General features: G+C 37.9%; 1 protein-coding gene across 1 annotated transcript; it reads left to right on the top strand.

Moving 5' to 3' along the window:
- Positions 1-308: 308 nt before the first annotated feature.
- On the top strand, positions 309-27295 carry zgc:154058 (Transmembrane protein 150A-like). The gene is made up of 8 exons (XM_066678875.1): positions 309-601; positions 844-1036; positions 4869-4916; positions 7229-7315; positions 12088-12155; positions 17987-18114; positions 24095-24272; positions 24985-27295. The coding sequence occupies exons 2-8, from the start codon at positions 960-962 to the stop codon at positions 25227-25229; spliced, it is 831 nt and encodes a 276-aa protein (XP_066534972.1). The 5' UTR covers positions 309-601; positions 844-959; the 3' UTR covers positions 25230-27295.
- Positions 27296-27950: the final 655 nt, after the last annotated feature.

Raw genomic sequence — 27950 nt, forward strand, 5'->3', positions numbered from 1 at the left:
CAATCAAAACTTTGTATCACCAAAATAGCAACTTCTTAAAATAGCCTTAAATGTAAATGTAAGGTAATGTTACACAATTTAAACTGAGGTAATCTGGGATAATATTGATTTGTTTGTCAATACATTATTTTAAAATGAAAAATGATTTGTCAACAGCAATGATGTTATTCCCATAATGAGGTGATTTGGGTTGCATTTTAAAATTATTTTCCAATATGACCTCTAGTAATAATCGAGCAGTTGAAACATAGTGAAATGAGAGGGTTACATGTGTCAGAGGCATGACACGAGGCTGGTGGGAGATCTGGAGCTGGAGTTGTAGAGCGGTTAGGGGGGAGGAGCTGCTCTTCTCCAGCTGTCTGATTTTCACCAGCACACACACACACACAGACAGATAGACACACACCAGACCCAGAAACCGTACTGAGAGAGAAGTGTTGGGCTCGGTGCTGCAGCTACAGTTTGAGGAATAGAGGGGAAGAAGAAGAATAATAAAAAGAAAAGGCACGCAAAAAGCGGCAAATCTGGACAGAAACGAAAGGCGAGAAAGGAAGGCGAGAGAGGGAGTGAGTCTGTTACGGTCCGTCAGGAGAGGGGGAAGGTAAGATAACGAAGGACCTGGAGCTCCTGTGCTACACTGGTTTGCTAACCTTGTTACCCCTGCATCCTCTCTGTCCTTATCCTCCGAGCTGGTGTTCCAAAGTTCAGCCATTTTGCTTCTGTGGGGGAAAAAAGTGTGTTTATAAAGTTCACGTCTCTACATTCATAGGGATTAATCAACTGCATTTCAGTCGCTTCTCTAAGTTATTCGTGACTTGGACTAAACCCGTTTCTGTCATGCAGCGTGGTGAGATGAAGGATCTGGGGGTCGTGTGGAGTCGGTAAATGCGAGAGTGTGAGAGGCCGGCGAGAGGCTGGCGAAGGCGCAGGAGGAAGAGGAGCAGAGCCGAGAGGAGGAGATGATGATGATGATGTCTCTGTGGATGATTTTACCCGTCAGCCTCCCTGCTCTCACCATCACCGGCATCTGGGTCGTGTAAGTGTTTTCTTTCTCTTTGTCTCTATTTCTGTCTCTAATATCTATCTCTATTTCTCCTGTCTGTATTTCTGTTTTTTGTATCTCTTTCCCTCTTCTTTCTGTGTTAGTTTATCTTTCCTCTACCCACCCCCTCCCTTTTTCGGTACACCTCTCAATCCAGTTTTTTTTTTCTGTGGACACTACATATTTTAATCAACAGTGTACCCTTCCACAAAAATATTGTTTGGATCGTGTTTTTTTAACGAATAATTAACAAAAAGAATTATTACCGTTGTGTTAATTATTAAGAATTGAGTTTATTGTTATCATTGTTATAGATTTATTGGTAGGTTGAATTCCCCATGCTGCATGAAAATGATAGTATTGCTCATCAGTTTCAACTGCTGATGTATATCTAGCACGCAGGTGTGGAATGTTTTTTTATGTTTATTTTTAATTGAATAAATGTACTGCAATATTTTTTTTTCAAATATTTACTTAATGTGGTATATAAGAGTTTTTTTTTGTGTCGATTTCTAATTTGAGATGTTACTTCTACAAGTTCAAGCCATCAGCTGTTTTTAATGTAGTCTTGTTACTTAGCTGGCGATAATATGCATAAAAACAATGTAGGCTAACCTATTGGTCAAAGGTTAAAAAAAGCACCTGTTTGTTAATAACACTTATACCAAGGCCCGTTAGGCATGTCTGTGTGCAAATTAGTCTTGTCCTAAGAGAGGAATGTGCTGTGGCTGGTGTGAAGTTCAGACCTAAAACGCATAAGAAACCAGATATTGTGTAATATTCAATGGGGAATAAGACTATACACCTTTCTGTATTGGACTTAAAAAACGTATTTTCTCACTCTGCGGACATTGTTATGGAATACAGACACAGGTAGGCAACTGTCTCTCTTCCGTGCACGTGAGATGCAACAGCACTACACCATCGTCTCTTTGCTCAGCCCAAGCTCCTTCCTGTGGAATGCTCATAGGCGCCCATTTTCTGAAATCAAATGGGAGTCTTTTTCCTCACATGTTCAGCAGGCCCCTGAGTGTGGCAAGGCAGGAATGGTTACATAAAGCTACTGCCAGAATGGGAGCCTGGGAGAAGGAGAGGAAAACAGGGGTGGAGCTCACTTCTACGCTTTCCACACAGCATCATTCACTTCTTACTGGCTGTGAGAAGATTCTAGGAAAGATTTGGACGACTTCTTTCCACGTCTCCCTTAGTGACGCGATGGGGCAGTTCCCAATAAAATGTGGGCAGCTTGCATTGCTCCTTAAATAGTTGCTTTAACCACGAGGTTTGTTTGCAGGGTAAAAAAGCATCTGTAATTATGACTCTACAGAAGATTTACTAAAACCCTAGAGCTTAGAGTATATATTAAAATGTTGTGTTCCCTAAAAAAGAGGGCTCTGACATGTTGTTATTGTTTACAAGATGCCCAAGAAGTCATTTTTACATGAAATGCTCCCAGATTTAGATTAAGTTTTAGTATTTTGGCTTTTAATAACGTGCAACCCACATATAAAATGCAACACATGTTTGTTACTTTGAATAGTTCAGTCTTGGTGCTATATTGTTTGAACCTTTCCATTTAGGCTTAGTCTCCATGGCAGAGTTTCCATGTGAGTTTTCATTATGTTCGGGTTGTTAAATGTGGACCAGGAAAAAGTGGTTTTGTTCACATTCTGCCCTTGAGCACACACACGCACATGCACACACACACACATCAGCTCAGTCTCGCTTGGCTCTTTGTGTGTGAGGCTGTGTCTTTGCTGTTGATATGCAAGCACTGTCTTTAATGCTTATCGTCTTTCCAACTCCCTTCATTGTCTTCACTGGGAATTTCTGAAACAGTGCCACAACTACCCTAGGGCTGGCTCTTGGTTTACACAGAGGTCTCACTTGATGCCTTAGTCCTGCTTATTCATGTTGAAGTTGTAAGTGTTTTAGCCCAAACTGCTTTTCGAATGGGACACACTAAAATATAACTAATGTTAATTCCCATAAAGTTTTTTACACATTTTCTGCAGAATACTTCTGTTTCATAAATATTGATTGCTTATTTAATGTAAGTTTTGGATCTGGTTACTGTCCCCAGTGTCTTTAAGCTGCAGCTGAAAATTGAACACTAGCTTCCAGGATTTTGCTGACAACACTGCCCTATAGAAAAAGTGATGTCAAATATATGGACATACATAATATATATGTTCTAAATGGCATATTGACCCCTTTTCATTCAACAATTAACATGTAATTTGCTCAGGTTTGCCCAATCTGTATATTGTGTATTTGTCAAAAAGTACTATATCAGAAATATTGTGTATAATTTGTCTTAAAGCGAGGTTGAAACAGGTTGGGTAAAAGCACATTATTATTATTATTATATTTATTTTACATATTCCCACACAAATATCCTATGTTAAGAAAAAATAGATATTTAAAAACACAAACGGTTAATTCAGTTAATTTTTTTGTTACTTTAAATTTCCAAAGGAAAAAGGCAACAAATATGAAAGAAACAGAACCTCTGGTACAGGTGGTGGTGTTGTTTAACCCCCACCCCACACACCTATGCTTGCTACCTCTTTCCTCACTGATGTTTAAAGTAACCTGGAAATTATATATGAGATTATTCACAACACCATTTGAAGCAGATGGCAGAATGTTTGTTTAGCAAATGTAATTTCACTCGGTGTAAGGTTGAGCACTGAACTGGGCTCCGGAGGTGCACCTCACTGTGTACATACATACATGCGCACATGCAGATGCAGTGAGAGATGGAAACTGCCCTAATTGATGTTTAGCCTGTTGCTGACCCAGCACACTGTCAGATGCAGTTACACTGGACAAATGCAAATTCTTTGTGAACGGTAGGAAAAACTGCAAATTGTAGCTTGGTGTTCTGAGTGTGTGCATTTGATTTGATGTTTTGTTGGGTGACACAGTGTGTCTTATTGTAAGCACATTTTCTTTGCTGAAATGTTCCTCTGAAAGTCTTGTGACATTTGACAGTGTAGATGTTCAGGAGCCTATGTTTACTCTGACCGTTATCTGATGCCCCACTTTTCACTGACATCCAGTCAGGGTCACTGTGTATCAGCTGCTTTTTGACCGTGTTGCCTCAGACAGTGAGAGATGTATAAAATATGGTCATGCTACTCTGAGCTGATAACTGATCTCTCAAATCTTTTGAATTCACAGAGCACTAGAGTGTTTTACCAAAGTAAAAAAAAAACTAAGCAAATCAGTCAGGAATTTCATTACTATCAATGATCATTTAAGCAAACCTTCTTCTAATGCTTTAGAAGAAGAAGAATTACTTTATTAATCCCATTGGGGAAACTGATACTCTGCATTTAACCCATCTGTGGTAGTGAACACACAACCACACACTAGAGAGCAATTTTTATTAGCCCCACACACCAGGGGCAGTGAACGAACACATGCCGGAAGCAGCAGGCTGCCAACCATAGTGCCTGGGGAGCAGTTTGGGGCTGGGTGCTGAAGGGCACTTTAGTCATGGATGGATTATTCCTGCTGGTCCTGGAAATTGAACCAGTGACCCTCCAGTTTCAAGCTCACCTCTCTAACCTTAAGATTATAGCTGTCACGTTGTTTAGTAGCATGCATTGGACCCTCCTGTTGTTTATATACTGAGATAGAGACTCATTAATTAGCCTTCATTACTAATAATCCTGTCTCTTCCCATGACTTAATGCATTGTACTGATCTAATGTCTTTTAAATGAGATGGATCTTTATGGGATTAAAAATATTTTAAGGATTCTGATAAGACTACTGGGCTACTGTATTCTAATTTATTCTCTTGCCTTTTACCTCAGGTATGCCATGGCCCTGTACAATCAGCATGTCTGCCCCGTGGATAACTGGTAAGATTCTGTTGTTTTGTTTTGAACGTTTTTGCTGTAAATTACCAAACAATTCATGTAGCAGTAGGGCTTTAGAATCCTACACCAGCTTTATAGATGTTTGTCTGTTACAACATTTTTTTTAAAAAATAACAAACACCCCATTAGGCTTATTTAGTTATGAATGGAATTATAGTCTCTTTTTAGTAATTTAATCTTCATTTAAGATGGGTATTCTTAATTGCTATAACATGTCTTGCAATTGCTCATTCAGAGGTTGAAAGAATATTAGCTTGTTCATCATGGGTAGGAAGGTTATTGAATAACAGATTTGAACTCTCTGTCTATCTAAAGTTAAACAAGTCAAGGTAACTGCTGCTGAAGACAGAGCTTTTGGTCATTCTTTACAGAGTGAGAAATTGTGTAAGCATTTAGGTACAGCTGACATGTTCATGATTGGTACAATTCAGGGTACTTGAACTCTTGACATGGAGGGCCAGTATTCAGCACTGTTTGATCATTTTCCTGCTCAAAAACTATTAATTCAACTTATATAGTAATTATATATTATTATATATTCAAATATAGTAATCACCAGGTTTAGTGTAAGTGTTTAAACAGAGAAATCACAAACACTTCAGGACCCTGAGATCCCTGGTGTAGGTAATTTTGGATCATTGAATATGTATGTATGGAGTGTCTGGGGGGGAATAGAGATTGAGTTAAAAGAATTTTATACAATAGTTATTCGTGTTTCCATGTGACATGTGACACAGTCATGTGACTATGTAGAGCATTTGGTGTTCTTCAGTAGCAACAGTAGAGCTTGATTTCTGCAGTTTGGCTTGATTTCACTACTCAGACATTGATCGCCATCTGCTAGACTCCAGATTTCCAGATTCCAACTGTTCTACAGATACGTTAAAGAAATTGTCCTAACCAGATCAGCTTACATCATCTAAGATGTTGGACGCCACACATTTTCTTCTTTAGTTTTGCAATGGAGGTGAAAGTAGCCAAAAATCAGTGAAAGCTTAATTCACAGCAACTAGAATTTAGATAAAAAATGTTAGCAGCAGCCACTTGAAGCCGTAAAATATATAAATATCTTAAACAGAAGTAGGCTGGAATCAAAATGTGCATGAAAAACACCATTAAAATTTCTTGTAAAGGTAAAATGCCTGAATTGTATGAGTTTGTAGAATGTTACTACAGATCAGCCATAATATTATTACAACCTCCTTGTTTACACTTGCTGTCCATTCTCTCATTCCCGCTGAACATACAAGAGCATTTGGTAGTTCTACAACTGCAGACAGTAGTTCATCTTTTGTTCTGCATACTTTGTCTGCCCTCTTTCTCCTTGTTCTTCAATGGCCAGGGCCACCACAGGGCAGGTAATATTTCGCTGCTGGATCAGTGCTGCAGTGACACTGACTTGGTGGTGGTGATGTGTTAGTGTGTGTTGTTCAGGTATGAGTGGATTAAAATTATCCTGACCACTAAAGGATGACCAACACAAATGGTGCAACAACAGAAGAGATATTTTCTCTGACTTTAAATCTACAAGGTGGGTGTGTCTAATCGAGTGGCTAGTTAGTGGACACAGTGTTTAAAAACCCAAACAGCTCTGCTGCGTCTGATCTACTCGTAAAGACACACTAACACACCAGCACCATGTCAATGTCACTGCAGCTCTGAGAATGATCCACCACCCGAATAAAAACAGCTATGTGGTGGCCCTGATTGAGGTCCTGACAATTGAAGGAGGAAGATGGTGGTCATAATGTTATGGCTGATCATTGAAATCATATGAGGTTTAAATTTGCATACATATTTAATCATTTTCTATTTCTGCTCTAATGAGCCATTTAAAAATCTGCTTACTAAAAAAAAGACACTTTTCAACAAATGCAGGAGGCTCCATTATGTAAGATGGGCTTTCTTACTGAAGTGTAACTACAGCTTGTAATCTGAGTGTGTGATTGGAGGTTGAAGGTTCTGACAGAAATGGAGATACATATTTTTCATTGGACAGCAACTATATCAGGGTAGAATAAATAATGACACACACTTGTCACAAATCTACCCAGATATATTACATTGTTTGATGCTATATTTTAAGCTGTTTATATATGTATATATGTACGGTTTGAAGTGTTGGATCCTAATGGGCTTCTTTTAGTTGCTCCTCATAAGTGAAAACCTTCTGTCAAAGTTGCTCAATTTATGTTTAGTTGTTTTGTTGTAACTGCATTTCAAAATTGATATTGGTCTAAAAAATGTATTACAAAATATTTGTACTTCTTTGACCCTGTATGTTTATCATCCAGGATGTATAATCAGTCCTGTGAAGAGGATCTGCCCATGCAAAGTGGACCAACACTGTGCTGTACTCTGGACAATGTGCCACTTATCAGGTAAGGCAAGTCCTCTAAGTTTGTGAGCTAAGTTTTTTATTATTATTATTATTATTATTATTATTATTTATATCTTTTTTGGACCCCATGAGCATAATAACACTGATACCATTATAGTGTAGAGTTTATAGCTTCCATAACTTTCATATGAGATTGGGAAGAGTGTGAGTGTGTTTCAGGAGAGCAGAAAGAACTTCACTATGCCATCAAAGCAACTTGTGTTATACCAATACCGTATCGGAACTGATACCAACACTTATGGCAGATATTGATGCACATACACGCCACTAATTGCAGCTCAAATTTAAGTCAGAGCACACTGTAAACAGACCAGATATTTCACACTACACGTTTTTGTCCATTTTTACACGTCCCCAAACTCCTCAACCAAACACGCAACTCTCGTTTCCTAGGAAACACACATAAATATGGGTGTACAATCTCTGCAGTTATTGTTTGCGCTGCTGTTTGTATGGATTCACAAAAAAAAAACATGTAAAAATGGGTCATGGATGTGAAAACTCAGTCAGCTCAATCTCTACACACTGCAGCGGGAGCTGGAGATTAGAATAGCACATTGTTACGGCTACGTTCCACCTTAAATGGTTCAGAAACTGCGCTAATGGCAGTGCTCCAGTATTGTGCCATTTAAGGTGGAATGGAAAATTAGAATACATTTGGAATAAAGGCTGTGACAATGTGTTTTGTGGCTCACTATGTTCTCCTACAGGTAATACTCTATATTTGGGGACATGTGCATCCAACACTATTTAATATAATGTAGCGTTTCATAATTTAACCATTTATTCCGCCCTCCACTGTAGAGCTCCACTGTACGCGCTTGTTTCAGTTCTCTGTTCTCACTGGCCGTTGAAAGGACTTGTTCAGCCTTGAGTTGGTGGAGAGTTTACACTGTGCAACTACGTCCAAAGTTGGTTCGAAAATAATCAAACGTTTGATATGCTGCAACTGGCCTGAAATGCAATTTTGAGGAAAAATATTTAGAATCAGGCTAAAAGTCATGCAGTGTAACCCCAGCTTAAGGCATGACAAAAGCAGTTTCTTCATTCAAGCAACCACAAAGAAGCACACTAACACAGGTCAGCAGCAGTCCTTAAAGTGCATTTCACAGTCATGACAAATATCTTCATGAGAGTGTAAAAAGCTGTTCAGTCAGGCTAGACTATGTCTTCCTAATTGTACTTGTTACTGCATTGTGGAAATATTTATTTTTTCATGGCTCTGAAAAAAAAATTTTAATGTGCAGTTAATAAAATGTAAATGTTCCCTCAAGCTTAATATATCTTATTAATGATACAGCACACTGCTTTAATACATTAATTGCTATAAGTATAGCAATATAAATTTCTGGATTTTTAGGCACATATCTAGTAATTAAGATGGACAGAGTTGGTATCGGTTCTCGGTATCTGCAGACTTGAACTACTTGAACATGAAATATTGGTATCGGAAGAGAAAAAGTGTTATCGGTTCATTCCTAAAGATAACCAATTACAATAGCTTTTACTGAATGAGCTGAGGGTGATTAGCCAGTCAGGGCCTTGCCAACTCTTTCAGCAAGGGAGGGTGCCCTAACCCATCTTTTAGGCATTTGTACTTAACTCTGACATAGTGACTGAAAGAGTGTAATGTATCCCCAGAGAGTGTTTGATCACAGGCTCCTGGGATTGTTTTGAAGAGTTTTTCAGAACTATGTGATGAGCAAGGATTGCTTCTACCAGCAAAACAATCTGTAATTTTATTCTTTCTTCTGCTTTTTTTGCTTATCTGGTACTGATCTTCTGGGTTCCCCTTTCTCTTCCTCCTGCTTTTTCTTCACATACCATAGTCTCTTGTGGAAATATATACTACCATGATAAATGCAAAAAAAAATAAAATAATAATAATACATTTGAAGGCACATTCATGTTTAATGTATGCATAGATAACTTTGTGTTCATCTCCCGGAAGTTCTTATATTCGTTGTCTCTTGTAAAGAGGATATGGAGTGTTTTTATTTTTTTAATAGGCTCTTAGAACCATTTCCAATTAATCCATGGGTGTGTAAATCAAAGCTCATTCAGTATATGTTGTAGAGTGATAGTAGAGGGGGGCAGCAAAAGAAATGTATGGGATATGTCATAATTCCATTGTAAACGTGATTTAAAAAAATCCAGTTGCGTTTTCACATGTATATATGCTGGAGTGGGGTGCTTGAAAATAGTGTTATCTACAAAATGGGGGCACTGAAGAAAAAGTTTGGGAACCACTGCTGTAGTGTAGTGTGAATATTGTAGTGGAAGTATGAACTGTAGGAGTAGTAGTAGTTGTTTTGTGACTAGTGTAGTCCAGTGCGAATGTGGTAGTATAATATCTATTTGCCCCATGGCGTTAATGAGGAGTCTGCTATGAATAAAGTCTGTGGAGGAAGGTTTCCTGTGTTTCAGTATGACAGTCCTGGGATGGGCATGTGCTTGCCTTACAGACAAAGGAATTCCCCCAAGTTTACCCAGAAGAGAACTCGAGCTTCTATTTTACAGGAAATGCTTTCTTCACTTAGTGGCCTTGACTCTTTAATGCTCAGTATTTTAGATTCTTGAGCAACGTTTGGGCTTCTTTATTTTCTAAGTTGCTTTCTTGTCCTAAATATCCATTTCCTGTGTTTTTACTGCACTGTGGCCTGTGGAGTTTGGTGAATAAACCTGCGTTTATATGAACATGTTTATAAATGCTCCTGGATGTGTCCTTGGGCCTTGTGCTGGAACTGTTTCTGCAGCGTGGGTGTGTTGAGGGGGTGTTTTTCATGCTGTTTCCCATCATCCCTTCCTGGCACAGATGTGTATTTGAAGTAGGTGAAAGGTCAGACTTCTGTGTAAAGTGTGAGCACAGATACTGGAGACCACAGCAGACCATTTATCATGCCTTCTATATATAGTTAAATGAGGTACGTAGTATTGTTTATGTGGTTACAAAAGGCAATGAAAGGTTAACTACTGTTCTTATTGCTGACATGATTTTGTGACTGAGATTTGATGACAATTAGGAATGGGAAGTATTCACATTTTTAATACCTAATATCTAATAATATTAAGACAGTATGTGGTATTACTGTGGGGTGGGGTGGGGGTGCACTGTTGGGCTTTGTGAGCTTCATATCTGAGAGTGTGGGTTGAGAGAAGGGTTTTCTGCACTGGGTAGTTCAGCTCAGCACAGACTGACAGTGCACACCGCCATGTGTTGATGATAAAAATCAGAGAGTGCAAATTTCAGCGACTGGTGCTGGAGGAACTGAACAATTGGACACTAAGCAAAGTAAGATGGTTCTACACGGTTTAGAAGCATAGCTAGCCAGCTAACAGGCACTTGTGGTTTAGCGCAACACAGCAGATGGTTTTCTAGTGAACTTAGGCTCAAAACATACATATTTAGAGGATAAAGCCTCATGCCTCTGAGCACAAAATTTAGTCAAGTGTCTTCTGAGTATTTTTTCTGTTTTTGGGTTCATCACATTCTCTTTTAACAAAAACTCCATTGTATTTCTGGACCCACTGCGACCCTGAACTGGATAAGGGTTACAGATAATGAATGAATGAATGTAAAATGATAAGTTGTCTTGTTTTAGCTTGATTTGTGTGTATAAATGTTCATTCTATAATACAATGTATAGTGTGTATTTTAACCCATCAGTAAAAATTGGAATAGCTTTCCTCTGGTTCTCGTCATACTCCTGCGGTGCTGTCTTGTTTGTCTTGTTCTGTTGTGGATGCAAGCTGACAGCTATGATGAATCTCAGCTCCTGCTTTCCTCTTCTCTCTTCTTGCTTAGCTACTGGACTGTTCCTAGGGGCCCAAGCAGAGCCTGTTTTAATCAGCTGCCATAATAGGTTCATCACAGGACCTTCTGCTTTGCTGTTTTTTGTAGACTTCTGCCTGTGTCTTATTTGTGTGGAAAACAACTTTGGTAACCAGTTAAACTGGAATATTTTGAAGTTTTAGGAGCCTTTTGTTTTCTAAAATCTTTATACACTTTCTTCCGCTAATTTTGTGCCTGCAAAAAGAAATAGTGTAGGTTTTAGCTTAATCTTTATGATGTCAGCAAACAATGATTTGTAGGTATATTTCAAAAAAATATTTTATTAAATTAAATTCTCCAGTGATTTCCGGTAGGCTCCAGACACACCGCGACCCTTTTGGATATTGGATAAGCGGTTAGAGACAATGAATGAATGAATGAATGAATGAATAAATGAATGAATTATGATTATTATAGTATTTAGTCTTAAATATAGCTAAATTATTGTTATTGAATCTGAGGCCATTTTGCCTAATATCTGAAATATCTGATGGACGTTAAGCAGCTTTTTGTGCAGGCATAATATGCGTACCTAGACACTGGTGTTTGAGGATTTTTTTATGTTGTTGTCTTTACTAATTTTAAAAAACATCTAAATTGGTCTAACAGCATTTTTATATGATATATTGAGATTTACAATCATCTTAAAATGCAAACAATACCCATAATATACTCACAGTCCATCACATAATCTTAAAATACAATACCAGTTTTGTTACCCCGCCCCTACAATGATGTGTCTTTTAATTGTGTAAATTCTAGTGTAGCATTTATTTTGATTCTGCTCTGAAAAGAACATGATTACATATTTTTTTAAAAAAAGAGAGTGAGAACTGTCCCAGGTTTACTCCCATGGCTGGGCCTTCAGAATAAGCAACTCAAATATTTAACCTCTGCGCTGCTGTTTTTCTTGTTTGCAGCAAGTGTGGCACACTGCCTCCAGAGAGCTGCTTCTTCAGTCTTATCTGCAGCACAGGATCCTTTATGGGTGAGTGTGTGTTTATTCTGCAACATGATTGTACAAACTTTCTAGGGCTTAAGTTATTTTCAGTCTTAACGTGACGTGGTTTTGGTCATGACAAATAATGAAAAGATAAATTGTATGTCCAAAACATGTTTCCTAATGGGAGCATGTATAAGGGAAAGAGGATATAGCTTGTGTTTGTGGGGTTCCTGCTGGACTAAAATTGGCAATAATAATGTGCCAGTAACAATTTCTAGATCTAACCTAATGATATGAATCCCAAGTTCACCATCTGCCAAGCATTAATTCATGAATCTGCTGCTCTAGTGCTTCATCAAGTCCTTTTCCATGACATTTGCTTTCAAGTATCTGAAAGTGAGTGGCTGATCATCATGTTATACTTTCACATTTATCACGTGTAATCTAAAGAGGACTTAAGATGAACCATAAAATTCCGCTGGAATCTGATTAGGCTCAATACAGAGCACAAAGGCTCATCTGAAGTCGCTAAACAAGAAAACAGTTAACATTGTATCTCACACAGTGCTAGAGAACCAAATGCAGTGTCAAAATAAAGCTAGCACTTACAACTGATTCTTATACATTAAAGATGCATATAGTCAAATGGAGCAGGAGATTGACAGGCGGATATGTGCAACGTCAGCAGTAATGTGGACTCTGTAATGTTGTCCGTTGTGGTGAAAAGAGAGCTGGGCAGATTCGGAGAGGGGCCACTGCTCCTCCACGTTGAGAGGAGCCAGTTGAGGTGGATCGGGCATCTGGTCCGGATGCCTCCTGGACGCCTTCCTAGTGAGGTGTTCTGGGAATGTCCAACGTGGAGGAGACCCTAGGGAAGACCCAGAACACGCTGGAGAGACTTAATGTCTCGACTGGCCTGGGAACACCTTGGTATACCCACGGAAGAGCTAGAAGAAGTGGCTAGGGAGGGGGAGGTCTGGGTTTCTTTACTCGGACTGCTTCCCCCGTGACCTGGACCCAGATAAGCGGTGGATAATGGATGGATGTATGGACAGTCAAATTTGATGATAAAACTCTTGCAAATTTCAAAACTGTTTTGATATTTATCTCTCTACTTTTGTCTGTTTGCGTGTTTCTGTGTGAGAGAGAGAGAGCGCGAGAGATATTAAGCATAACAACAAATACTTGTTTAATCAAATGATAAATGCTTGATTTTTAGTTAAACATATCAAAATATCAGTAATATCTTATAATATATAATAGCAAAATTAGTAAATACAAAAAAATAACAGTAATGAAAAGTTGTTTAAATTACACTGCACAATCAAATCATTGTATATTTTAAATAAATCTAAGACATTTTTGGTCAAAAATATTTCAGATCCAGTCTTTCACTTGCGCTGTGCTCAAAAGTCCTTGCTCGTTTCCATTTGTAATTTTTCACCCTACACAAAGATTTGAGGGGTCTCTTTAACAGCTGAAAGGAAAACTATGAATGTTTAAGAAGACGACAGGGTCATTCTGTAACTTAATTTGATTGTACAGGGGTGTGAGAATGGGGAAGTCCTGAACTGAATGGGCAGCATTATGTGAACCCAACTATCACAACCAGCTGTGAACTGTGCTGCAGGTCCCAGAAGAAAGTCTTCTATGTTGTGTTCCTGGTGAATCATGGCCTATGACATGGTCAGGTTACAAACTACATAGTCAGGGCTGAAGGTCTATATTGTTGCCCATAGGCCAATCAGTCAGGTTATGTCATTATGAGCAATTATTTATTTATTCCTTGAAGGGCAGTGCCTTTTCCAGAAATACCAGAAACCTGCCATTATTTATTTATTTATTTGTTTTTTTTTTGCCACGTTTCCATTTTAATTGTTATATAATGCTGCTATTAACTAAGCTGGGCATTCTGTAATACATGATTAAAGCCATAACATATACCACATTTGTTTAAACATTACAGAACTATGTATGTTTAATATATGCTGCATTCGCTTTGTAGAGGTAGACCTCAGAAATGGGTTTTGTAAGGAATAAAAATGTTGACACTCTGCCTGAGTAAATAGAGTAAATATGTTTGGCAGTGTTTCACTACCAGGGATGCATTTGCTTGGCATTGCTGAACGTTATATAACGTTATATATTGTAACAAGTGGAGTACAGGAGGAAACATCCTTGAATATTAACACAGTATGAAAATAAAATAAAACAGAGATTGCTGCAGGAGCGTACCAAGGCCAGTAGACATACAAGAGAACATCTTTATGCAAAATATTATCTCTCCATTTCCTTTTTCCTGAATAAGTCAGTTGTCATCTTGTATGTAATTGTATAGGTGTACCTTTCTGACTCCTTCAAAATCACTCCTCACTGTGACAGCCCAGTCTCAGGACTTTTAGAATGGAGTCTCAAAGTTAACCAATAGTTGCTGCTGATTTCTGTACTGGTGGAAGATGAGAAAGGTACATGTTTATAGGTGCATAAAAAGTCTGACTTATTAGTAATTCAGTAATTCACTGTGTGTAACCGCTTATCCAGTTCAGGTTTCCACCCGGAATCACTGGGCACAAGCAAGAACACGCCAGTATTTCACAGGGTGACACACACTCAAACATTCCCTCACACATTCAGACACTTTTGACCTACCATCGTGTGCTTTTGGACCGTGGGAGGAAACCGGAGCACCCGGAGGACACCTATGCAGACACAGGGAGAACCCACCAAACTCTTTTTATCATAAAACCTCAAACTCACTTATCTGATACAATTTTTGGTATGATTTTTCCTAATTAGATATTTTTTTAAAAAGTTTAACCTAAATATATAAATCGTTGTATTAGTAAGGTAAAAGTAAGGAAACATAAAATGAATGGAACACACACATAAAATGAATGGAACACACACATAAAATGAATGGAACACACACATAAAATGCATTGATCCAGTTTTAGAAATTGGATTTAGGTGTTGGATCAGGGAAACCTGCTAGGCCATAGTTTCCTTCTTCCACGTTTGTGTGTTTTTGTGAATTTGATTTATTTCAGTAATTCCATTCAAAAACTGAAACTTGGATATTGTACTCATTCATTACCCATGTCTTGCATGGTAATGTGTAATGAATGAGTATAATATACAAGTTTCACTTTTTGAATGGAATTATTGAAATAAATCAACTTCATCATGATATTTTATGACCAGCACCTGTATATGGGTGTTTCCTTACTTTTGTATACTTACTTACTTATTTATTTATTTATTTATTTATTTTAAAGTTTTAAGATACTGTATATTAAAATCAGTTGCCTCACAGTCTTCAGATACATTTTTCACTATTGACCAGAACATTGTATTACATATATTGCTGCCTTTCAGTCCATAAAGTCACAGAAAATCTTACACTTCCACTCAGTTTTAATACGGTAAGTGAATGCAGTCCTAATAGCGTATGGCCGGGTCATTGTTAAATGTAGATCCATTAAATTATGCTGTTTTTCCATGGTCTGGTATTACTTGAGAACCAGAGTCTACACTTTGGAAGCAGCTGGCAAAGAGCACCATGCACAATATGCCTTATCAACTTTAACAGCGTAGTTAACACACCAAGTGGGTGACTAACACAATGCCTGCTGTCAGTGTTATTATCACTCACAGCACGGCTTTAAGAGCTCCAGTAAATTTCCAATGTGTTTACACCAAACATTATCATGCATTCACTCAGTCTGCAGAAACTGCTGGGGTGACGTTGCAGCTGCAGAGATGCTTAAATGGAGAATGATCTGTAAATGCTTCAAGTGGTCACAAGTGACATGTAGCCACAGCGGCATAATTTCTGCATGTGTGATTAAATGGTTTCTACATAAATATAACGCTGTTTAAGGAGGGATGGCGTGGGACCAAACCAGGCTGAAGACCAACCCTTTTGGCTAGGTGGCCTCTCTGAAGGGAGGCTGCCCCACCCTATGTGTTTGTTTAGAGTAAAAAAATAATGATGGCAGATTGCCAACCACAGCATGCATCCACAACCCCCCACCTCTTTCTTTTTTATGTTGCAAGTTCAGCTCTAGGAAATGCATGCACACACACATTCACATACAGGTTTCTCTAGGGACTACAGATCAATGACCCTCAATGACCTTTATCACCTTCCTGCCTTGGTTCCAGTAAACAGGCCTGGTAGTGCAGCGGTCATTGTTCTGTTGGTTTGAATGCCATACATGTGATGTAGTGCTGGTGCTTCACAGTGTAAATGATAAGACATGATAAATTGTGTCAAGATCTGGCACCTTATTACAGTCAGTGATGAGAGCCCTGCAGTGCTGTCATTCCACAGATAAATTTAGCCATTTGTGAAATGCTGTGTACGCTGAATTTGCACTTGTTTCCTGTGAAAGTATCCGCTGTGCATCCTCTTCACTGGAGAAAGTCACTGTTAGTGAATTTTGAGATTTTGAGAGCCAAGCCTAGCCAATATTATAATGCAATAGAGTAAACAAGCATACATGTTTTTTTTTCTCTCTCTCTCTTTCTCCTGCAGATGGTCTTTGTTAAAAAGAATTAGGAAGATCATTTCCTTTGCCTGAAGACATGCAGTTTGTTTTTCCATGCTTGTAACTTACCTAACTTCTCCTAAAGAGTTTAGGTCTTGTCAGGAAATCATGCACTGCCCACACACATTCAATAGGAACTGGGGACTAACACCTATAAGCAGTATACATTTGCATATTTACATATACATAAGTAGGAATAGTAACAAAATCTACCTGACAACATTATTTAAAATATATGTCTATTAGATGTGCACAATTTTTTTAATCATGTAAAAAAAAATCATTATTCTTAGATAATATAATTATTCATAATGCGTTTGTGAATTGCCATAGAATAAATTTTAAGGCACATTTGCAGGTTGTCCTCATGCTTCTTTTCTTTTCTGTTTAGTCAATCTTGTAAATATCTAGATATTGATTTAATTAACAATGTAATATGTTTTTTAATATTATGAAGTCTTTTAATGGTCCAGTAATAATTTATTATAATCATGGTGACATTTGAAAATCCATTAAAAATGTTCTTCAATCATTTCTCAAAGTATTGCAATTCAGTTGTTGTGAGGTCTGAGATCAACACCCCTGGAGATTGTTGTGTTTCAGTTTCTCATTCTTGGCTGTTGGCTCTGTGTCTGAAAATTCTGGAACCGTTCCTTCTGAGTGTGAGGTTGATGAGGCCGTTATGGTGCAAGGGGTGATTTGTCCCTATGCTTGCCCCCAGCTGGGCAGCTCCAGTCAGCTTTCATTAAACATTAAGCATTAACCCAGCAGAGCAAACAGAAGAACAGGCTGGCACGATAGAGACTGCATTAGACGACTCTCGGCACATAAAGATCAACCCCATTACACACCCCCCACAAGAAAAAACACACACAAGCACGGCCTCCCTGCTCTTTCCTCAGCCCACCCCCCACTCTTCCAGGAAAGCAATGAATAGTCTGAAGAAAAGCAGCCTGTTTTTTTTTTTGGTCATGCACAATCAGGCCATGCTGAAACATGCACATGCCGGTGCACCCCCAATCTCTGTGAGTGGTGGATCACACAGAAATATTACACTGATAAAGGGTGGCAATATATATATTTTAAATATTATGACATAAACCAGACATTATCTTAATGATGTAGGAGGCAGGATAATCCTGGCAACATTTGTTTATAGAGAAATAAGCCAAACAGTTTTATAACAGACAAAGCTGTGGTGATAAATATACAGTCTTCCTCATAACATTTAACATTTGTTTCATAATACATGTAATACAGATTCTCTCTCTCTCTCTCTCTCTCTCTCTCTCTCTCTCTCTCTCTCTCTCTCTCTCTCTCTCTCAGTTATGGTGATTGTGCTGCTGCGTTACGCTCATGTTATTGAGAAACACCAGAATTGTGTGTTAAACACTGCAAGCCTCTCAACTGGTTGGATTTGTTCTGCAGGTCTGATCATGGTTGGAAACTTTCAGGTAAGACAACTGATGCCCTAATCCTACTTTATTACAGTACGACATTATAACAATCCCAAAAAGGCCCTATTTCCTCGTCAGTTCATCACCTGTGCTGTATTATCTTTTTATGAAGGGTGTTTAAAATCTTCTCTAACAAAGCAATACCAAGTATAGGCAAGAACCTTATGTTGGAATTTAAATATAAGCTTCCAAGCATGTTCCAATGGACACACTTATGAACTGAACTATTTCTGCTATGTGATGGCTATGAATTGATATATGCACAAGTTTTCATAGAACTACTATTCTACAGGTTCACATTAAAACAAAAACTAGTTGGAACCTGTGTAAAAAGAAAACACATGGTCATCAAAGCTCAGGAAGATAATAAATAATAAATTTTTAATGCAAAATATTTGTATATATTTGTGCAAACAAAGATAACCTGCTACTGGGGATTGTTAGAGAGACTGACTCTAAAGATTGTTGTATACATTAATATCAGAGCAATGAAACCCAATCTCACTCAGTCTGTTCAATGCCAAAGTTGCAATTTTCTGTCATCAGGTGTGTTTGCAAATCTTAGAGGTGATTCTAGTCTGCTGTCTATGGTACATTTTGTAGAAAAGAATAATCAATGTCAGAAGTGCCCTAGTAGCCATTCTCTGGTTTCATGTGGCTCTGTAGATCATATTGACTGCCATTGGGTTTGGGCTGACCATGGTCTGTGCAAAGTCTCCTGAGGCAACATTGTTTATTTCACTGAGAAAAGTCATGAGTCATGATGGTGATATATGTCAGTTAAAGGTCCTGAAATTTATTAGACTTGGGCAAAGGTGGTGCCCATTTTTATGTTAGTTTGTAGGACAGCCTTTGTAATCCCTTGGACACAGGGAGAATCACTTGGGGTAGGAGCATTATTTTTACCTTTATTTATGATTCGGTACAGGCTGTTTATGGACTGAATTTTAGGCAGCTGAAATGTTTGGTCGCTTGGCTGGGTGCTGGGCTGGGTGCTTGCAAGCAATGCAGGGAAGTTGGCCAAAAGGGCATCAGACAGAGGTTTTTATGGGCCAGTTGCCATAGTGACAGAGTAGAGGAAAGCAAGTTCTCATACTTGTCCTGATAATGTAAACGTTCACCTCTTAACTATGTGCTCATCTCTGTGTGTGTGTGTGTGTGTGTGTGTGTGTGTGTGTGTGTGCGCGCGTCAGAGTAAATTTGTAGATCCCCTTTTTTTTTTTGAATGGCTTGAAGGTCTGCAGTTCTTCCCAAATACTTTAAGATTTGTGTCTCTAGGTAGTTTTAAGAACAGTCTGTTTCAGTGCTATAACATTAAACCCTGAATAGTCTATTGTTAAAATAAATGCCGGATTAAAATTGCCCTTAGTCTATGATCATGTTAAGTATTAATTTGTATTGGAATTGATGTTTTTAAAAATGACCTTTTAGTTGTCATGTCATGATGTTTGCTTGCTTGTAAATTGTGTTTGGAGTTTCAGTCATTGTAATGTACATAACAATGCAGGGAAATAAAATATCGTGTTTTACCCCAGCTTTTAGCAAATTAAATGCTCAGCTATTACAGAACCTGCCTAATAAATATTATATATTAGAATATCATTATATATATATATATATATATATATATATATATATATATATATATATAATATTTTAAAATAAAAGATTTTAGATTTCTGTTTAATTCACGCACGTGTGGCTGCTACATAGACCTCCCTCACTATGTGTGGAAAACAGTGTGTACCACAAAGCAGCAGAGTGTTCCATGTTTGGACTAAACACATACAATCTGCAAGCTATTAAGTCTGAATGGACTGATCCTTTTGTCTGTGAGTGTGGTGTGTGGAGTTCTTCAACACGTGGCCTAGTAGGAGGGACGTACAAACAGAACCACTCTCCTTACTCCTCTCTGTTTGTGGAAGAAAGTCACATGGCTGTTGCCTTCCATTTAGGGCTCAAGTGCAAGCTCTATTAGTGCCGACTGAAATGTGAGTCGATTCCTGCTGCCAAATAAAACTTCTTGAGCCAAGGTGGCAGGGGGTGGGGTGTGAGTGTACATTTTGAAATGAATGTATGTTTACTTTAAAGTAAAAAAAAAAGGTTTTAATGTAAGCAGAATAAACTATAAAGAACAGTATACATAATTCACAAAGAGAAATAAACGCAATTTCTTATTTTAAAAGGTGCATAAATGTCCTCTGCTTATCGACCTAGATCCCCTCATTACTGGAGCAAACCTAAGAATGAACATGTAAAACTGAAAGTGTGGGAAAACTATTTTTCTATCCTCACTTTACAGAATTACTTATGTTGTGAAATAGAGGAAAATTTCCTGGTAATGTGTGTGAATCACTCCTGCCGGCCTGCTCTTCTGGAGAATTCCACTGATTCTCTTAATCATACAGGACATCAACTGAGCAGCAGCATGAGAATCACATTATTCCCAATAGCAAACAGAAGAGCTTACATAACACATCCCCTTGGCTGTATTCTTGTGGTGACCAAAAGTTTGATAAACAGACATTTCTTGGGATGCTGTAATTGTAAATGTTTTGAATTATCCAGTAGAGTTCAGCTGAGACAGAGGGGATGAAGGGAAGAGGAGATTAAAGAGAGGGGAGGAATGGAGAAATGAAAGAGGTTTTCTGGAGCCTCATCAGAGGGTTAGTACAGGTACAGGTGTGTAAGCATCTCTGGGGGATTCAGTCTTTAACAAACCTGCCTGAGCACGCTGAGAAAATGCTGCCACGTTGCACACACATATACGTGCATACACTCTTCTCTCCCCATGTCTCTCCCTCGCTCTCATTATTTCTGTGTTTACTTTTGTGTTTTGTCTGCTTGTTTTTTTTTATTATATGGTATGTAGGTTTCACTATGTGTGTACTGAGGTTTGTGTGGATATGCAGGTATGTGATTACACTTACTCATGATTGTGTGCAGCCCACTGCAATTTTTAACCTGCCACAGCATTTGACTATGGGGCTGCATGATTATAAATAGTTTTATTTTATCAACAGACGGATAAGAGTTTCCACAGTGAGCACATAGAGAAGGGCTGTGATCACAGAACAGATTAAATTACAGACACGGTGTAAAAGTGACATAATTAGATTGACAGAAATGTGTTAAGAAGCGTGTAATATTAGTGCCATGGTGTGATATGAAGATTAAGTCCTAGTAAGTTGCTGTTTGTTTTTCTATATGTTTATTTTGCCATTTGGACAGTAATGAAAGAGGCGTGGTATATTGTATTATTGGTATTTGCTGAAAGCAGAGTTTAGTTGCATTTCTTTTTAACTACATAGAACAACAGTGGTGTTTCTCATATTGTCATTGTGAGAAACAGCATCATGTCTGCATTGTGCAGTTTTACTGGACTTACAAACCCAGTGTGTTTTACTTCCAAATCTAACATCACAACTGCTGTATATGAGTGTGTAATAAACATTTTATCTAGTGTCTAGTTGGTGACATTTACAGCCGGCCAAAGCAAACTGCAGATTCCATCTGCCAGCATTTGGGGAGCTTTTCCGTTTGAATTCCCATGGCTCACAGAAACAGCTCTAAGTAAAGACAGGCCTATTGAGATGAGTACACACACAATGTCCATCACTTACTAAATGTAACCCTTTTATGGCTAGATTTCAGGGTAAATCAATATTCATGCATTCATTTCCCCCGTGCTTCATGGTTTTGAAATGTTCCGACAGATTAATTCAACCTTGACTTCCTCATGGCATTTAAAGGATGACATTTAAAAGATATCAGTCGGGCAATGCACAGTAGCAATCTACTTCACAATTTTAAATGCCATATCTTCTCATGGTCTAGACATGGTCTTCCTGATTGTGTTCTGAGCATTTCTGTCCACTTTTTTCTTTCACCTTCTGCTGAGACAGATCTAAGAGGCTTATATTTAAACAGGTCTGGTGATCAGACAGCCACATGTTAGAGCAGGTTTATCAGAGTGCGGCTTGTCCCACCACTCTCCAAAACTGGCCACTCTGAGCAGCATAAGAAAATAACTTGCACACATGGACTTATGTAACCAGTTTCTGCCTTGGTTTTAGACACATTTTTTGTTTTGGAAGATTCCTTACTAGCTGTGACTGTGAAAAGGTTGTAATAACAGCTTTGTTGTTTGAGAGTTATTAGAGGTCCAAGCACTGATTCTTCTTATTGTTATTTTACCTTTTTTAAACACGTCTCTCTTCCTGTTAAAACTCTGCTTATGTCACTGAAGTGATGCTGTGTGAGGTTAATGGTTAGTTTGTTGTAAGCTCTTTATCAGGTCTGATCGGTAGAACCAGTGTGAGAGAGAACTGCATGGTCTGGTTGTGTGGCCCAGGTCACAAGATTACAATCTGCTTCATTGTGCATTCTGGCTGAAAGCGGCCTGACAAGGGCTCTTCTGAGAGTCGCCTGAGCCCACTGTACTCCCGCAGCACACTTTACTCCTCAAAATATGTGAGCTGGCACCAGGGATTTTAGAGATTTAAGAAGGTGCTGTCTGAATACATAAAGACAGATGTTACAATGTGTAGAAATTTTGTGAAGAAGATCACATTAATTGGTGAACTCTGCTGCCCTCAGCTGGTAAGGTCAGAGCAATGCTGCTTAAAACTAATTTGTTTGCTTAACCTTAAATGTTAAAAGGGAAAAAAATACATTATTCAGTAGAACAATATTTGATATACTAAAAATAATAAACCAACACAACACACATGCTAAAGAGGCCAAATGACTACAACCAAATGAATTGGGTTGTATTTCTGAGCCTGCTGATCTTCATGCACAGCTCTGTGTGGTGAGCATTGTAAATAGCTGGCAGCTACAGATATGCAAGTCCGTGCAAACAGTAATTACTGCCTGTGCTACTCTGTGTTTCTTTTTAGGAGAAATGGTTGTGGTTCACTTGACATGGAAGTCTGCTTCTAACAGCTAGTTATAACTGTCTTCTTGTGCCTACAGGCTCAAAACCCAGTTGCTAAACAATAATGCAAAAAAAAAAAAAAATTCTGGTTCAGTTGTACTCTTCTGAAACTTAAATATACTTTTGTCAGGAAACTGACAAAAGAGGAGTTTTGGTTTCATCTTAAATTAAGAATAATGTTATTAATGTTTCTTTATTACTGTGTACAATGAATAATAAGAATACAAAGTACAGAAAACTGGGTGGTTAGTCATTGACTCACTGCGTGATTCATATTCTCTTGAGATTCTGTTCACAAAGATGTGTCCTTCACAGATGGGTCAATGTTCATTTTCTGGAATGTAAACTTTTTCTTTTTCATTTGAACTTTAGCAAATTACAGATGGGCAGCACTGTTCTTTTTCAGAGCAACTCTGCCACGCACACTATTGGTTGTTCAGTGTTCTCCTGAGGATGTACTCATGAACATTAACATTAGCCAATTGGAAAGAAGCCTTTAGTTGCTTAGAATTTACCCTTGGTTTTTTTGGTGACCTTGCAACAATATATTTACGTTGCTCTTGGAGTGATCTTTATAGGTTGATGCCATCTGGGAAGGATTTCCTCCGGTTGTCCAATGTCTGCATTAATGAAGTTTTTAAAAAATGCTTGTTTGTTTATTTATTTATTTTAAGTTTTTCGTATGTAAGAACCAGCTGTTCCTCTTTTTTGTCTTGCTTTTTTGCAATTTCAGATATGTTCCATTGGATCATTTAAGTGTCTTAAATGTTTAATTAAAATTTTAAGTACTTTTTAGTACTTGTGTGGTGATCTGCTATTTTAGGTCATATTTCTAAAGACATATAGAACATATTAAAATGATGACATACAAATTCTGAAGTCATTTTGCTTCTGGATTCTGATCTTTTTGGTTCTTTGGATCTTCAGGTTTGACTACATAGTGAATGTGATTGTATGTTTATTCAAAATATACCATTATGACACAAACATTTCAGAGGAGAATACTAAGACTCTGCTTCTGTTCTGTTTCTGTTCCAGGTGGATAATGCAAAAGTGTTGCATTATGTTGGAGCTGGTGTGGCGTTCCCCACCAGCATGTTGTTTGTGTCTCTACAGTCAGCACTCACTTACCGCCTTGCCAAGACTCAGGGTGAATACAACATGGGACACTTACGCCTCATCATGACCCTGTTGGCTTTTGTAGCCCTGGTGCTCAGTATCCTTCCTTTTGGATAAGGCATTGTTTACAACTCTCTAATTATGTGTTTCCACTATAAAATGTAGAATGGAATAAAAGTGAATAATGTGGATGTATCTCAATATATGGATTTTGCCATAATATGACATTTTAAAATTTTTCATTTAAATGTCATTCTCCTCAGAGCAGTGTTCAGAGCATTCAACAAATTGAATTGCCTGCTACTTCCTTCTTTTGCTGTCATTATTTAAAAAAAAAATTAATAAAAACCTTTAATCTATTTATCGTAAAGGGTGGTACAGTGGTGCAGTAGGTAGTGTCGCTGTCACATAGCTCAAGGGATCTGGGGTGCTGGCTTTGAGTCCCACTCCGGGTGACTGTCTATGAGGAGTTTGGTGTGTTCTCCCCGTGTCTGCATGGGTTTTCTCCCACAGTCCAAAAACATACATTGGTAGGTGGATTGGTTACTCGAATGTGTCCCTACTCCAGGGTGTATTCCCGCTTTGCGCCCAATGATTCCAGGTAGGCTCTGGCCCACCACGACCCTGAACTGGATAAGCGCTTACAGATAATGAATAAATTAATATTTATGTTAAACCTACTGACTTATTTATTTGCATCTGGGTTAGGTTGCTTCTGAATGTAGTTAATGAACAAAAAAAATCTGTGCCTCTTGCTGACCTCTTGTTTTCAGTGGAGTTAAGAGCTCCTTAACTCCTTTGCCCTCCAGGTGGAGTGTTCTTTGTCCAGGAGAGTTTTGTCCTGCAGCACGCCTCTGCCATCTTCGAGTGGGTCTTCTGTGTTATCATCATGCTCTTTTATGGCACATTTGCCTTTGAGTTTGCTGGCATATCCAGCAAAACAATGATGGTGTTGGCCAGAGGAGGTTCGTTAGGAAGCTCCAGTAAAGACCACAAAATTGACTCACTGAGTGGAGTTAATCAGCACCAGCCTGAAAGCCTATCCATGCTTTAACCTCAGGGAGAGAGAGAAACCGGGATAGTTTTTTTTTTGTTTGTTTTTTGTTTTTTTTTCTCTCTCTCTCTCTCTGTCTCTCTCTCTCCTTTTTTTTCTTTCATCTACACATCTCCCTCAACACCTACATGCACATGTACAAACAGGAAGCGGAGGACGCCACTAGACCAGCAAAAAACAATACTGAAACTGATACTTGATCCTTGATCTCCTGCCTTTGTTGGCAGTTTGCCAAAGTTCTCTGCTCACATTTTGCACATTGCCGTTTAAAAGACCAAAATCATCAACCCTTTAGTTCCTTCCCAATGTTATCCAGTAATAAAAGGAGCTTTAAGGTGGAGAAAAGCAGTGTTATCCATAAGGTGTTGTGTTTTGTAGCAATGTTGATAAAACAGACACACACGTGTCTACAAGCAAGGCAGGGCGTTGACACAAATGTTTTTGTGACCCTTCTACACATTTCAAGACTTTAAGACCAGAAAGGATGTTTCGCTTTTCCTAGATTGCAGCAATGCATCTTCAGTTCAGGCAGACTATCATTACCACTGTGCCTTATGAAAAGGGGCCAAGAAAAGCTGTATAATGGACATTATACATAAATAACCAGTAACTCTGTTCTTTCATGGTGTGCTCAGTTCAATGCAAAGGTAAATGTACTTTTATACTTAAAATGTTATCACAGAGGTGTCAATGACAACAACAGAAAATGATGGTTGTTACACTAATGTAAAGCATTCACATATAACTATATTTTGAACTTGCTTTTGTTGTCTTTGTAATTGTGGTCACATACTCTGTTTAATGAACCTTATAAGGTGTGGTTTTTTGGGAGGTGGTTTTCTGTTTACATCTTTGTCAGCCTATTAAGAAAAAGGGTCTACACCAAAATCCCTTTTTAACAAAAATGATTCATTCAGCTTGCTTCAAACAATCTCAGCCTGCCTTTACTATTCAATAGTGACTGTTTGAAGCAGATGTAGCATGAATATTGATCTCAAGCTTTGGCCATGGTTTGGTATTCAGTTAAGCACCTTGTATTTGCTTGCTCTGTTTGTCATGGTCAACTGTTCCTGTAGATACTGAGAATACGCTGAAGCTTTTCTGACTAGAGGTGTCTCCCTGCTGGATTATTGCCAGACAGAGTTTGAGGACAAAAACCCTAAAAGTTCACAACAGCCCCCTTTTGATTGATCTTTTTCATAAAGCTAAGCTCTTTTCGACATCAGCAGGGAGGTTTGCAGCAGGACTGCACATTTATTATTTAAATCTTTCAGATTGATAGACATATCCTGTTGCGATTTTTATTATTATTATTATTATTTTAATGTTTGTCGCAGTTTTAACATTTAAGTAACTTTGAACAGAAACCCTTTACACATTCGCTAGTTCGGTCATAATACAAATTAGATGGATCCTACTATGTGTAATGTTATCACATTTACTATTATGTCGTTCTGTGTTCGGTCTCTTGTCTACTCCTCAGGTAATGTGGTCTTTAGGGTTCTTTAAATAAAAGAGTAGTAGTTGTAGTGTGTTGGAACGTAATTATAAAAATATTAGAGTTTTGAGCTGAGTGAGTGCTTTACAGTGAAATCAATGTCTGAAGTATATCTGTTATGTCACCTGCAGGTTCTAAGTGTTACACTTGACATGCAAAACTTTAAATAGCCTATATGTTTTTATCTCTCTAAGACACATTACCTCATATATGCCGATTGCAATGTATCTTCTTTGCAAAGTGGGGTGATTTAGAGGATCACTTTTTACTTTGATTTACCAACGACTGTAGTATTGCTTAAACTTCCAGTCAAAGAACATTCCTACTGAGTAAAGTGTGATAACACACTAAGAGCATGCTCAAACCGACAGCAAATACAAATGTATGGCCACAGTGTACAACTGCAAAAACTCTCACAGAAAAGCCTCTCCCATATTCAAGGTGGAATAACAAATGCTGGAAAGCAAAAAGCACCTTCCTGTGCCTTTCCTTTCATTCAACCAAAGACTGAAATGGTTCCAAGTAGAAATTAGGATATATTTTTATTGTAATGTATAATTCCATTAAGTTGTACAAAAAATAAACAAATAAAACAAATCCATATATAACTACAATGCCTTCATTTTTTCCAAAGAAGCTCTGTGAAGCTCTAGAATTCATGTTACACTTTATCCATATGATTCTACTTAATCAAACATCCTTAAAACCTTACTCAACATCTAATAGTGTTTCAGGTTTGATGTATAAATGCACATTAATTGTTTCTGTTAATATATCTCTTACTTTTTTGCAGTAATGCGTTCTTGAGAGCTGCATCCTGTCAGACTCAGTGTAGAATTGTCTCTTCATAATTCAAGGATGAACATAGTCTGTGAATATTCAGCTTGAAGCAAAAATTTTTAGATGCTTAGGAATTAGATGCATATGCATCCATTTTTGAAAGGCAACATAATGGTAAAGTTTCAGTGGATTATGCAGAGGTAATGTGTGAAGTTTAATTATTTCATAAATGTTTCTTGCTTCTTTAGATTTAAAAAATAATTATTTAAAAATTAATTGTGCTTAATGGCAGTTTAATTAGAAATGAAATGTTGACCAGCTCTGAGTTTTGCCAGTCATGTTTAAAAAGAGTTTTTAAAAAGCATTTAATAATGTAGTGATGAAAAAATCAATACAATTTTCTAAACCAATGTATATAAGTTTGCTACTTTTTAAAATCTACA

Source organism: Hoplias malabaricus, chromosome 8, assembly GCF_029633855.1.
Source record: "Hoplias malabaricus isolate fHopMal1 chromosome 8, fHopMal1.hap1, whole genome shotgun sequence".
Lineage (NCBI taxonomy): Eukaryota > Metazoa > Chordata > Actinopteri > Characiformes > Erythrinidae > Hoplias > Hoplias malabaricus.

Bases quoted from the DNA above. Each gene is read 5' to 3' on its own strand.
- zgc:154058 (XM_066678875.1), top strand. From the start codon at position 960: ATGATGATGATGATGTCTCTGTGGATGATTTTACCCGTCAGCCTCCCT. The intron at 4,917-7,228 runs GTAAGATTCTGT...TTTATCATCCAG, and splicing joins GTCTGCCCCGTGGATAACTG to GATGTATAATCAGTCCTGTG. The intron at 7,316-12,087 runs GTAAGGCAAGTC...TCTTGTTTGCAG, and splicing joins GACAATGTGCCACTTATCAG to CAAGTGTGGCACACTGCCTC.